General features: G+C 45.7%; 1 protein-coding gene across 1 annotated transcript in view; it reads left to right on the top strand.

Annotated features, from left to right (window-relative positions):
- The window catches only part of rab27b (RAB27B, member RAS oncogene family), a 37,884-nt gene extending 26,660 nt beyond the window's left edge, over positions 1-11,224 (top strand). Inside the window, exons 3-7 of the mRNA XM_080018176.1 lie at positions 2,385-2,555; positions 4,305-4,393; positions 7,462-7,565; positions 7,938-8,061; positions 11,031-11,224. Coding sequence (XP_079874302.1) covers positions 2,403-2,555; positions 4,305-4,393; positions 7,462-7,565; positions 7,938-8,061; positions 11,031-11,217 — 657 coding nt within the window. The 5' untranslated portion in view covers positions 2,385-2,402 and the 3' untranslated portion in view covers positions 11,218-11,224. The remainder of the gene's footprint in view (positions 1-2,384; positions 2,556-4,304; positions 4,394-7,461; positions 7,566-7,937; positions 8,062-11,030) is intronic.
- The last annotated feature ends 1,799 nt before the right edge of the window (positions 11,225-13,023 follow it).

Raw genomic sequence — 13,023 nt, 5'->3', positions numbered from 1 at the left:
TGGTAACTAGTGATGGTAACTCATCCATGTGCTGGTAACTAGTGATGGTAACTCATCCATGTGCTGGTAACTAGTGGTGGTAACTCATCCATGTGCTGGTAACTAGTGATGGTAACTCATCCATGTGCTGGTAACTAGTGGTGGTAACTCATCCATGTGCTGGTAACTAGTGATGGTAACTCATCCATGTGCTGGTAACTAGTGATGGTAACTCATCCATGTGCTGGTAACTAGTGGTGGTAACTCATCCATGTGGTGGTAACTAGTGGTGGTAACTCATCCATGTGCTGGTAACTAGTGATGGTAACTCATCCATGTGCTGGTAACTAGTGGTGGTAACTCATCCATGTGCTGGTTACTAGTGATGGTAACTCATCCATGTGGTGGTAACTAGTGGTGGTAACTCATCCATGTGGTGGTAACTAGTGGTGGTAACTCATCCATGTGCTGGTAACTAGTGGTGGTGACTCATACATATGGTGGTAACTAGTGGTGGTAACTCATCCATGTGCTTGTAACTACTGGTGGTAACTCATCCATGTGCTTGTAACTACTGGTGGTAACTCATCCATGTGGTGGTAACTAGTGGTGGTAAATCATCCATGTGGCGGTAACTAGTGGTGGTAAATCATACATGTGAGGGTAACTAGTGGTGGTAACTCATCCATGTGCTCGTAACTAGTGATGGTAACTCATCCATGTGGTGGTAACTAGTGGTGGTAACTCATCCATGTGGTGGTAACTAGTGGTGGTAAATCATCCATGTGGTGGTAACTAGTGGTGGTAACTCATCCATGTGGTGGTAACTAGTGGTGGTAACTCATCCGTGTTGTGGTTACTAGTGGTGGTAACTCATCCATGTAGTGGTAACTAGTGATGGTAACTCATCCATGTTTTGGTAACTAGTGGTGGTAACACATCCATGTGGGGGTAACTAGTGGCGGTAGCGCCTGCCGTGCATGATCAACATGGCCGCGTGTCTCCCTCCCAGTCCAGGAAGTAAAAACCTGTCGTGGTTTAACCTGAAAATAATCCTGAATCCCAGAAAGTCCTGGTGTCCAGGATGAGTGAAGGAGCAACGATGACAAGGACGCTTTGGGCCTGGTTCATTGGATTATCACAATCACATTAGTTTAAGTAGATTTTCATACACAAGTTTGGCATGGTGAGGATTCATGCACAGTCTCAACACTGGAAAAATATTATATAAAGGAAAAATATATTAAATCACAAAAATACAATATATAAAAGAAAGACAGCCAAATCTAATAGAATATAATAGTAAACAAATGGATATTGTATGGAATATAAATAGTGTGATTCTTCACACAGGATACATTTTTGGTAAACATCTATACCTTACAAAGGCATCATTACATTATTAGGATGTAAATAATTCTGTTATTAGTCTACTGTAACCACGGTAATCAGCCGTCATCTGATGGTTCTGAAAGGGTTCTGTCCTGTTGTCCAGGAAGGCCCCACCCGTCCGCCATGCCCTCCCTGGGGTCAAACGGTCAAAGTAGTTGTAGAGTTGGGAGACACCAACCGCCATTGTTGGCTGCGGGCCAATCCTCAACTCCTGCCCCGGTCGTCATGACAACGTGGCGTTTCCGCAGACAGCATCTCTTTGTCTCCTGGTCAGCCATGTGCTGCGTGACTCCTGTTAGCGTTTAGCGTCCGCGTCTCTGGCACTGTCCCCTGTGGCGCGGTGACCCGGGTGGGGCAGCATCCCATGACCAGGAGCCAACGCAGCAGCACGTGAGCGCTGGATGTATGGACAGCTCTGTTACTGCGTCATCCTAGACCGTCTCCTAGCTCCTACACTGTCTCCTAGACCGTCTCCTAGCTCCTACACTGTCTCCTTGACCGTCTCCTAGCTCCTACACTGTCTCCTAGACTGTCTCCTACACTGTCTTCTAGACTATGCCTACAAGGCATAACACGCAGGCATTGCCTAGCATACACCAAAGCACATCTAGGAGTTTCAGAAAATACCCATAATGCACTTTGACGGGCACCAATCTTCCCCTGGAGAAGCTCGGTCAGACGACTCGATTCAGGCCTTTCAATTATTTTTTCCGCCACAAAACCTTGTGCCTTGGAGATTATTTCGGTTGTTCTAGGTTTTTCTGCTTTAATACAAACGAGGATGTTGAGGATGTCACTTCCTGCATTCCGAGAGAACCTTCCTGGCTTCTCCCATCTTGCCACTTTTCACCGTTCTCGTTGACGCTTCCTTCTTTTCTGAACACTCTCCTTCATCAATCATTTCTTTCCTAATTATTTTAAAGTATTTTTCCATAAAAAAGTTATTACATTTTTTTTTTTATTAGACTATTAGACTATTTTTTTATAGACTCTGCTCGTGTGTCCCCCTGCAGGTCTGCTGTGGCGTCACTATGACTGATGGGGATTACGACTACCTGATCAAGCTGCTGGCACTCGGGGACTCGGGCGTGGGGAAGACCACCTTCCTCTACCGCTACACCGACAACAAGTTCAACCCCAAGTTCATCACCACGGTCGGCATCGACTTCAGGGAAAAGAGAGTGGTGAGTGGCGGGGTCCACCTCCGGGCGGGGTCACTGATCTCCTGTGAGAGACCGGCGTGGTAAGGAAGTGAATCCAAGATGATTGGAGGGAGGTGATTGGCTGAGGGGCCACTGTGATGCTTCATCATCCTAATGGAAAGATTAGCAGGATGCAGCAGCGTTGAGCCCTTTAGCACAGTATTACCATGCGTTACGTCACGCTCCACGAGAGGTGTCTCCTAGCTCCGACACTGTCTCCTACACTGCCTCCTAGACTCTACAACTGTCTCCTAGCTCCTACACTGTCTCCTACACTGTCTCCCAGACCCTAGACTGTCTCCTAGCACCTACACTGTCTCCTAGCTCCTCGACTGTCTCATACACTGTCTCCTAGACTCTAGACTGTCTCCTAGCTGCTACGCTGTCTCCTAGACTCTAGACTGTCTCCTAGCTGCTACACTGTCTCCTAGCTGCTACACTGTCTCCAACACTGTCTCCTAGACCCTAAACTGTCTCCTTCTGCTACACTGTCTCCTAGTTCCTAGACTGTCTCCTAGCTACTAGACTGTCTCTGTATGTCTCTGAGTCTGTTCCCACATGATGACTGTTATATGACATTACGCTCCATGAGATGTGTCTAATATCGCGCAAGACAACGCAACAGAACCGGTTGTGAGACCAGTGCTTGGGTCCCTGTCTCCCTGCCCGCAGACTCTTCCCTCCGCAGACTGAGAGGGGACAGACACCGTCCTCGGATGCAATAACTGAACTAGAGCTGAATGTTGAATAAAATTCTAACCGACATCTCAATTCAACAGAATGCAATTTTCAAATTACAAAGACTGCGATCATAAAAAGAAAAGTGTTCTTTTAACGTTCCACCATGAACCAGTAGAACCCTCCAGGGTCGACTCTTCCTGGAGGTGAGATAGACGAGAGTGATCGGGGCACATTCTGATCACCTGTCTCACTCTCCAACGATGCTGAAGATGCGCGTGTCAGCGTTGGGGTGCCACAACACTGTTTTTATTTAATTTTACACCTACTGATGGAACCAAACCGCGAAACCAACCAGTCAATATTCTACTGGGATTGAAGTTTTTCTTTTTATTATTCAAAAGTTCAATAAAGATATGTTATTTAAATCAGTTCATCCCATTTCATCATAACAGGTGGGCATGGCCGACAGGTATATGTTGTTGTGTCCAGTGTTGTGTTGCTCATACGACAGAAAGATTTACTGCTTGTGTTTAGTGAATAATACAGAAGATAAGGAACTTTAAAAAATCCCAATATTGGTCTAAAAACATTTTCCCAACTGGTTCAGCCCGAACCCAATGTGATTGAAGCGCTGTGGTAATTTTCCACCTGTCTTACATTCTCTGCCCGTTCTCTGGCTTCCTCCCTAAATGTGAATGTCAACAAAATCTGACAAAAATAATTAAACTGAAAACTTATTCAAGACTCCAATAAATGATGAAAACCTATGGACTCAGATCATTAGACCTCAAGGTTTTAAAGATTTAACCATTTATTTCAAACTTCATGCTTCCACCCCAGCAGTACGGGAAGTGTACTCATCGCACCGCTATAAAGTCATCAATGGAAGGTGGTTCAAACCTCTGCAAGGTTGGGGGTTCTACTCCCTCGAGCAAGGCATTTGCACTGCAGGGTTGGGGGTTCTAATCCCGAGAGCAAGGCATTTACACTGCAGGGTCGACGGTTCTATTCCCTGTTAACGGCCTGCCTTGTCCTGCCTCGCATCCTCAGGTGTACACGGCATCCAACCCCAATGGGACGACCGCAGGGAAGACCTTCAAGGTCCACCTACAGCTCTGGGACACGGCTGGACAGGAGAGGTAGGTTCACACATCCCACCTGGCTTCTTGTTCCCGCATCAGTGTCTTGAGCTGAAGACAGCAACAGCCGTGTTAATGTGCTGAGGACTTGATGCTATTCACTCTTGTAGCACCTCGTGGCAGTTCCCCTGCCACCTCGTGGCAGGGGAACTGCCCAAGTGGCTTTTCCCCCCGGCTCCCCAACACAGAGACGGAGACAAGGATGTGAAGGTGCCAGGTGATGTGAGATGCCAGGACCAGATGGAGCGTGTGTGTGGGGATGGGCGATTTAACCCCCGCTCATTACTTGCTCTGATGAGCAACAGGTGCACAGCCACCCCTGATCCTGGGCCCAATTAACTAGACCCAAGACGAATGTGGCTTCTTCAATCACACCACCTCCACACCACACCTGCTTTTGAAGACCAACCTTATCCACACATCGATCTCTGTGCCAACAGCTCCGCCCAATGTGAACTAAAGTCGGCTGGGGTTCATACTGACCAGATTGTACTGTCACGACCACTGGACCTGGCAGGTTGGAACCCAAAAGTACAGACCAAGTCCAAGGTCCAGAAGGCAGACAAGGAGGGTCAGGAACAGGCAGGTCAGGAATAAACAGGACTGAGTAATGCTGGGCCGCTTGGCCACACACACACAAGGCAATCTGGTGGCGAACAAAGGGAAGGAGACTGGTCTATAAGCTGAGGGACTTACGAGGGAATGAGCTGCAGGTGAGGAGTTGAGCGGGGACTGCAGGTGAAGGGAATGAGGTGATTGGATGGCAACAGGGAGTGACGGGATCTGGAATGACGGTAGAGGAGAGTCCGACATGGCTGTGGTGTGGGGATGATGTCGCTTGAGCAGCCACACCTCTCCTGGGTCTAGGTCATTGGGGGCCCAGAATCAGAGTGGCTGTACACCTGTTGCTCGTTAGTTGCTCCAATGAGCAACAGGTAAAACCCCCATCCCCACAATCACTCAGGAGAGGAGCCTTGTCATGACCTGTGTCCGTCTGCTCCTGGCTTTTACATCCAGCCCCCTCTCTACAATAAACATGTTTTCTCAACCCCGTCATCTGTGACGGAGGTCCCTGAATACAGCGCTTGGGTGACGTGTGGCAGGCGAAACTGCCACACTGGCATAATAACAAAAACCCAGATGCAAATAACTACCACTTCGGGGAATTTGTGACACAACCGTCTTAATATGGGGACGACTTGATGCTGTTCACTCTCTCAACACGTCCATGAAGCCAAGCCTCGTTCCGGCATCCATCCATCCCAGGTTTTTATTTGGTTCTTCACCCCTCTTTTGTTTGTCTTGAGAAGCGTCAGTCAATAAGTGTCCTAATATGTTGGGGACTTGATGCTATTCCCTAGTTACACACCTTTGAAACTAGCTCCGGCGGCTCCGGTTGTGCGAGCCGCTCACACGCAAGACACGTCGCCCCTCGTTGCCACGTCATCGTCCTCCTCCTCTGGTAGAAGAGCTGAGGTGACGGAGGCCGGAGGAGGAAGCCAGCGTCGTCGCGCGGGGGGGCTGGGAATCCCATTCTAACGCCCATGTCAACGGTATAAACGCACGTCGAAAATGTCGGGGGAACCCGCCCTGCAGGATACGCCGCTCTGCCGCCTGTCCTTGAGGAAGTGCTTGAATCTATGAACGTGGATTTCCAGGGCTGCACTGTGTGTGGGCAGGCGCAGATCTGCCGGTTTTTAATGATGGTGGTTTTAAAACAGTCAGTTGAATGTGGCTGAGGAAGGCGGCTGCGCAGCGCGAGTCGCTCCAGGCTCCACAACCTGTGTTGTTTTGATCGGGTCCGTCCTGTGCGGCTGCTGTTGTTGTTGTTTTGATCGGGGTCCGTCCTGTGCGGCTGCTGTTGTCATCATGTTGTTCGTGTTGTTGTTGTTGTTGTTTTGATCGGGGTCCGTCCTGTGCGGCTGCTGTTGTCATCATGTTGTTGTTGTTGTTTTGATCGGGGTCCGTCCTGTGCGGCTGCTGTTGTCATCATGTTGTTGTTGTTGTTTTGATCGGGGTCCGTCCTGTGTGGCTGCTGTTGTCATCATGTTGTTGTTGTTGTTTTGATCGGGGTCCGTCCTGTGTGGCTGCTGTTGTCATCATGTTGTTGTTGTTGTTTTGATCGGGGTCCGTCCTGTGCGGCTGCTGTTGTCATCATGTTGTTGTTGTTGTTTTGATCGGGGTCCGTCCTGTGTGGCTGCTATTGTCATCATGTTGTTCGTGTTGTTGTTGTTGTTGTTTTGATCGGGGTCCGTCCTGTGTGGCTGCTGTTGTCATGTTGTTGTTGTTGTTGTTTTGATTGGGGTCCGTCCTGTGCGGCTGCTGTTGTCATGTTGTTGTTGTTTTGATCGGGGTCCGTCCTGTGTGGCTGCTGTTGTCATGTTGTTGTTGTTGTTGTTGTTTTGATCGGGGTCCATCCTGTGTGGCTGCTGTTGTCATGTTGTTGTTGTTGTTGTTGTTTTGATCGGGGTCCGTCCTGTGTGGCTGCTGTTGTCATGTTGTTGTTGTTGTTGTTGTTGTTGTTTTGATCGGGGTCCGTCCTGTGTGGCTGCTGTTGTCATGTTGTTGTTGTTGTTGTTGTTTTGATCGGGGTCCGTCCTGTGCGGCTGCTGTTGTCATGTTGTTGTTGTTGTTGTTTTGATCGGGGTCCGTCCTGTGTGGCTGCTGTTGTCATGTTGTTGTTGTTGTTGTTTTGATCGGGGTCCGTCCTGTGCGGCTGCTGTTGTCATCATGTTGTTCGTGTTGTTGTTGTTGTTGTTTTGCTTCTCCTTGGCGCTTCTCGGGGCTAAGAGTGTCTGGAACAGGACAACCACTGCAGATACGGACACTGTCGTTAGAACCAGGACGTCTCAGACATCACGTGGTTCAAGGTTCATCCAAACCGATCCACATACGGAGCTGTGTGTGTGTGTGTGTGTGTGTGTGTGTGTGTGTGTGTGTGTGTGTGTGTGTGTGTGTGTGTGTGTCTGTGTGTGTGTGTCTGTGTGTGTGTGTGTGTGTGTGTGTGTGTGTGTGTGTGTGTGTCTGTGTGTGTGTGTGTGTGTGTGTCTGTGTGTGTGTGTGTGTAGGTTCCGCAGCCTCACCACAGCCTTCTTCAGGGATGCTATGGGTTTCCTGTTGATGTTCGACCTGACGAGTCAACAGAGCTTCCTCAACGTCCGCAACTGGATGAGTACGTTCTCATACACACTATGTATACAATCCTATATATACTGCACCATATATACTATACTATATATACTATACTATATACACTATACTGTATCTACTTCTTCTTCCTTGTGCTGCTCCCGTTAGGGGCCACAGCGGATCATCTGCCTCCAATACCTTGTGTTCTGCTCATCTTCCTATCCTTCCATATATACTATACTATATATGCTATATGTACTATACTATATATACTATATGTACTATATGTACTATACTATATATACTATATGTACTGTACTAGATGTACTATTTGTACTGTACTATATTTACTATATGTACTATACTATATGTACTATAATATATATATATATATATATGCCTTTTCTTATCCCAGGTCAGCTGCAGGCCAATGCCTACTGTGAGAACCCAGACATCGTGCTGGTTGGGAACAAGGCCGACCTGGCCGACCAGAGGGAGGTGCAGGAGAAGCAGGCCAAGGAGCTGGCGGATAAATATGGGTACATTACCTTCTCTAACCTTACCTTACATGACATTACCTGATACATTACCTTACCTTATCTAACCTTACCTTACCTGACATTACCTTATACATTACCTTACCTTATCTAACCTTACCTTACCTCACATTACCTTATACATTACATTACCTTATCTAACCTTACCTTACCTCACATTACCTTATACATTACATTACCTTATCTAACCTTACCTTACCTGACATTACCTGATAAATTACCTTACCTTATCTAACCTTACCTTACCTGACATTACCTTATACATTACCTTACCTTATCTAACCTTACCTTACCTGACATTACCTGATAAATTACCTTACCTTATCTAACCTTACCTTATCTAACCTTACCTTTTACATTACCTTACCTTATCTAACCTTACCTTACCTGACATTACCTTATACATTATCTTACCTTATCTAACCTTACCTTATACATTACCTTACCTTATCTAACCTTACCTTACCTGACATTACCATATACAGTATATTACCTTACCCTATCTAACCTTACCTTACCTGACATTACCTGATACATTACCTTACCTTATCTAACCTTACCTTACCTGACATTACCATATTCATTACCTTACCTTCCCTAACCTTACCTTACCTGACATTACCATATACATTACCTTACCTTATCTAACCTTACCTTACCTGACATTACCATAAACATTACCTTACCTTATCTAACCTTACCTTACCTGACATTGCCATATTAATTACCTTACCTTCCCTAACCTTACCTTACATTACCTGATACATTACCTTACCTTACCTTATCTAACCTTACCTTACCTGACATTACCATATTCATTACCTTACCATCCCTAACCTTACCTTAGCTGAGATTACCTGATACATTTTATTACCTTATCTAACCTTACCTTACCTGACATTACCTGATACATTACCTTACCTTCTCTAACCTTACCTTACCTGACATTACCTGATACATTACCTTACCTTCTCTAACCTTACCTTACCTGACATTACCATATACATTAGCTTACTTTCCCTAACCTTACCTGACATTACCTTATACATTACCTTACTTCTCTAACCTTAACTTACCTGACATGACCTGATACATTACCTTACCTTCTCTAACCTGGCCTTACATTACCTTATACATTACCTTACATTCTCTAACCTTACCTTATCTTATACATTACCTTACCTGACATTACCTTATACATTACCTTACCTTCCCTAACCTTACCTTACCTTATACATTACCTTACCTGACATTACCTTATACATTACCTTACCTTCCCTAACCTTACCTGACATTACCTTATATATTACCTTACCTTCTCTAACCTTACCTTACCTGACATTACCTTATACTGTACATTACCTTAGCTTATCTAACCTTACCTTACCTGACATTAGTCAGGTACAGTAAGGTTAGTATAGCTTATACGTTACCTTACCTAAGATTACCTTATACATGACCTTATACTGTACCTTACCTTATCTAACCTTACCTTACCTTCAAGATTCAAGAGGTTTATTCGTCACATACATATACATACTTTCATACATATATGCAGTGAAATGTCAACGCAATGCACCCGGTGATTACACACAATATGTTGTAGACTGAACACAGTAGCTACCTAAGAATTTCTACTTGACTAACTAACTGATTCCTAAAACGTAATACAGTACGTTGAATACTATAGAATAAAATAAAATAAAATAAGAACTCAAAGGTAATGCAGGGTGGGGGTACAAAATAGATAAAGGGAATAGGCTTATGTATATGGGATAGACTTATGTATGTGGGATAGACTTATGTTTATGGGATAGGCTATCTATGTAAATATAGATATGTGCATTAAAGTGGCATGTGAATAAAGTGAGGTAGTGTTTGTGAGATACACAGCACAGTATACAACAGTACGGCGCAGCAATACAGTAACACCGAACAACTCAGAACAGTGACACAGTATGCGGTACAGTATGCTACATATAGTACAGTGAGGTATTGTAGCCAGTGTGTGTGGCTCAGTGAGGACCCCTGGTGAGGTCAGCGTTGACAGTTCTTATGTCTTGATGTAGAAACTCCGTCTCAGTCTCTGTTCTCGCTGTGTGGCTGTGGAGGCTCTTGCTCGACCGCAGCAGCTTGAACAGTCCGTTGTTGGGGTGATGAGGATCCTTCATGACCCTGCAGCTCTGCTACTACACCTCCTGGTGTATAAGTCCTGCAGGGAGGGGAGGGTAGTTCCAGTGGTACGTTGGGCTGAAGGCACCACCCTCTGCAGGGCCCGCCTGTCCTGAGCAGTTCAGTACAAGGCAGGCAGTGATGTAGGTACTTGAAGCTGCTCACCCTGTCAACAGAAGTCCCATGAATCACCAAGGGCACGTGCGTCCTCGATTGTGATCCTCGCCTAAAGTCCACAATCAGCTCCTTAGTTTTGCTGACGTTCAGGTGGAGGCTGTTGTCCTGGCACCAGAGTGTCAGTCTCTTTCTCGGGTAGACCTTCTCATCGTTGTCTGTGATCAGGCCACGACAACGGTTTCGTCAGCAAACTTGATGATGGTGTTGGAGCTGGACCTGGCCACAGAGTCATGTGTGTACAGGGAGTACAGTAGGGGGCTGAGGACGCAGCCCTGGGGGGATCCTGTGTTCAGGGTGAGGGAGCTGGACATGTGCTTCCCCACCCTTACATTGTCTTATACTTTACCTTCCCTTATCTAACCTTACATTACCTTATACCATACCATACCTTACCTAATCGTATTTTATGTTATGTTATATAGTTTACTTTAGTTGTATGGTTTACTTTTCATTATTTTGCCTAACCTTACCTCCCCTGTGCTTCACACTGAGAGGTTTTCCTTCCTCTTGGGTCCCTTGCAGGATTCCTTACTTTGATTGATCTTTCCTGATCTTACCTCACCTTAATTATGAGGTTGTCCTTCCTCTTCCTCCTCCTGCAGGATCCCGTACTTTGAGACGAGTGCGGCGACAGGCGTGGAGGTGGACAAGGCGGTCATCACACTGCTGGACCTGGTGATGAAGAGGATGGAGCAGTGTGTGGACAAACCCCCTGCCGAGCCGGCCAATGGGAACGGGGCCACCAAGCTGGACCCCGCCCAGCCCAGCGAGAAGAAGTGTGCATGCTAGTGACCATTCAGGAAAATGGCCTTTTGTCCACCCTGTTATTATATCCTCCTTTTCTTTGCGTGGTTCTTTCTATCTTTCAATGTTCCAATATTTCCTGTTTTTTGCCTCCAACTATCCCTTCTTGTTTACCGCTCCTGTTCTCCTTTTCCGTATTTTTCCATAGTTCTTCATCACTCTCGAGAGTGTGATTCTCCAACTGCAGTATCTTGGTCTCCCTGGTGGACACAGTGAGGTATTACAGCTGTTGACTGTGTCCAGGAGCGTCACCAGAGTTTGACGGAGGTTTCATCCATCCGAGACCCCAAATGGGACATAAATGGTGTGGTACTTAGAATTTCCTGTTGCTAACCCTGATAGAGATCGATGTGGATCATTTCAGGCGTCTCCGCCCGGAGTGTTGGCCAATCAGACCTTGGTGTGTTTTTGGATTTCTAAGTTGATCCACTTCCTCCACTTCCTGTCCTCCCCTAGATCCGTCTCCTCCGAGAACAGGAAGAGCTTCTGTTCCACCTTTTTCATTTTCCCCAGTTACCTCATCTGTACGATGTCACTATGCTCCTATGCCCCGTGCCAAACTCATAGTACCACAACATACGGTTCTATTATTTATTACATTTTTTTGTTTTCGTTGTGTTTGGGGACGTTTTTTCATTGGGTTTGGATCGTGCGACGGTGGTTTTCTAGTCGGAACATTTGTTGTGAACTTGAAGTATTGCAGCGTAACAACGATGTGTACTACATATACTACGTGTACTACATGTACTATCTGGACTATGTGCAATACTTGTACTATGTGCACTACATGTACTACATGTACCACATGTACTATGTGTACTACATGTACTATGTGTACTACATGCGCTACTTGTACTATGTGTACTACATGTACCACATGTACTATGTGTACTACATGTACTATGTATACTACTTGTACTACATGCACTATGTGTACTACTTGTACTATGTGTACTACATGTACTATGTGTACTACATGCGCTACTTGTACTATGTGTACTACATGCACTACATGTACCACATGTACTATGTGTACTACATGTACTATGTGTACTACTTGTACTACATGCACTATGTGTACTACTTGTACTATGTGTACTACATGTACTGTGTGTACTACATGCGCTACTTGTACTATGTGTACTACATGTACTATGTGTACTGCATGCACAACTTGTACTATGTGTACTACATGTACTACATGTTCTACAGTATTTGTACTACCTGCAGTACTTGTACCACGTGTACTATATTGATACTGGGACCGGTGTCGATCCGGTGCAATGGATTAAAGGAAATAGATGAACATCCACTGTCGCCTTTACTATGTTCTACTCGACCAACATTTGAAGTATTGTTCCGAAACTATTCTACTGCCTTGGCTGCCGAAGTAGTACTTCACTGTAGTTGGATATTTTCACCTTTCACAGAGCAGCAGGTAACGTTGTCACGGCTGGAAGTGAGATGTTTGCTGATCCTCCTTCAGAGCCGCAGGGCTATGGTGACCCGAGATGACCCGAGGGTTCTGTCCTATCGTCAAACACGATTATCGAGTTTATGTCTCCATGACGACGGGAGGTTCTGCCCTTCCAAAAACAGAGCTATTTCTAGGACTTCCTGTTATTCTCCTGCAGAGAATCCTGTTCTGTTGTCTCCAATAAGTTTTGACCCAAAAAACTCTCACAATAAGTTTTATTTAGACATTCTAAAGTTCTGACCCAAATCATACTTAGAATTTCCATGTAGTTCAAACTCACAAGCCCACGGGATTTTAAATATATAAGCAAATAT

The sequence above is a fragment of the Zeus faber genome (genome assembly GCF_960531495.2).
Source record: "Zeus faber genome assembly, chromosome: 17".
Taxonomy (NCBI): domain Eukaryota; kingdom Metazoa; phylum Chordata; class Actinopteri; order Zeiformes; family Zeidae; genus Zeus; species Zeus faber.
This window is presented reverse-complemented; position numbering and strand designations above follow the sequence as displayed.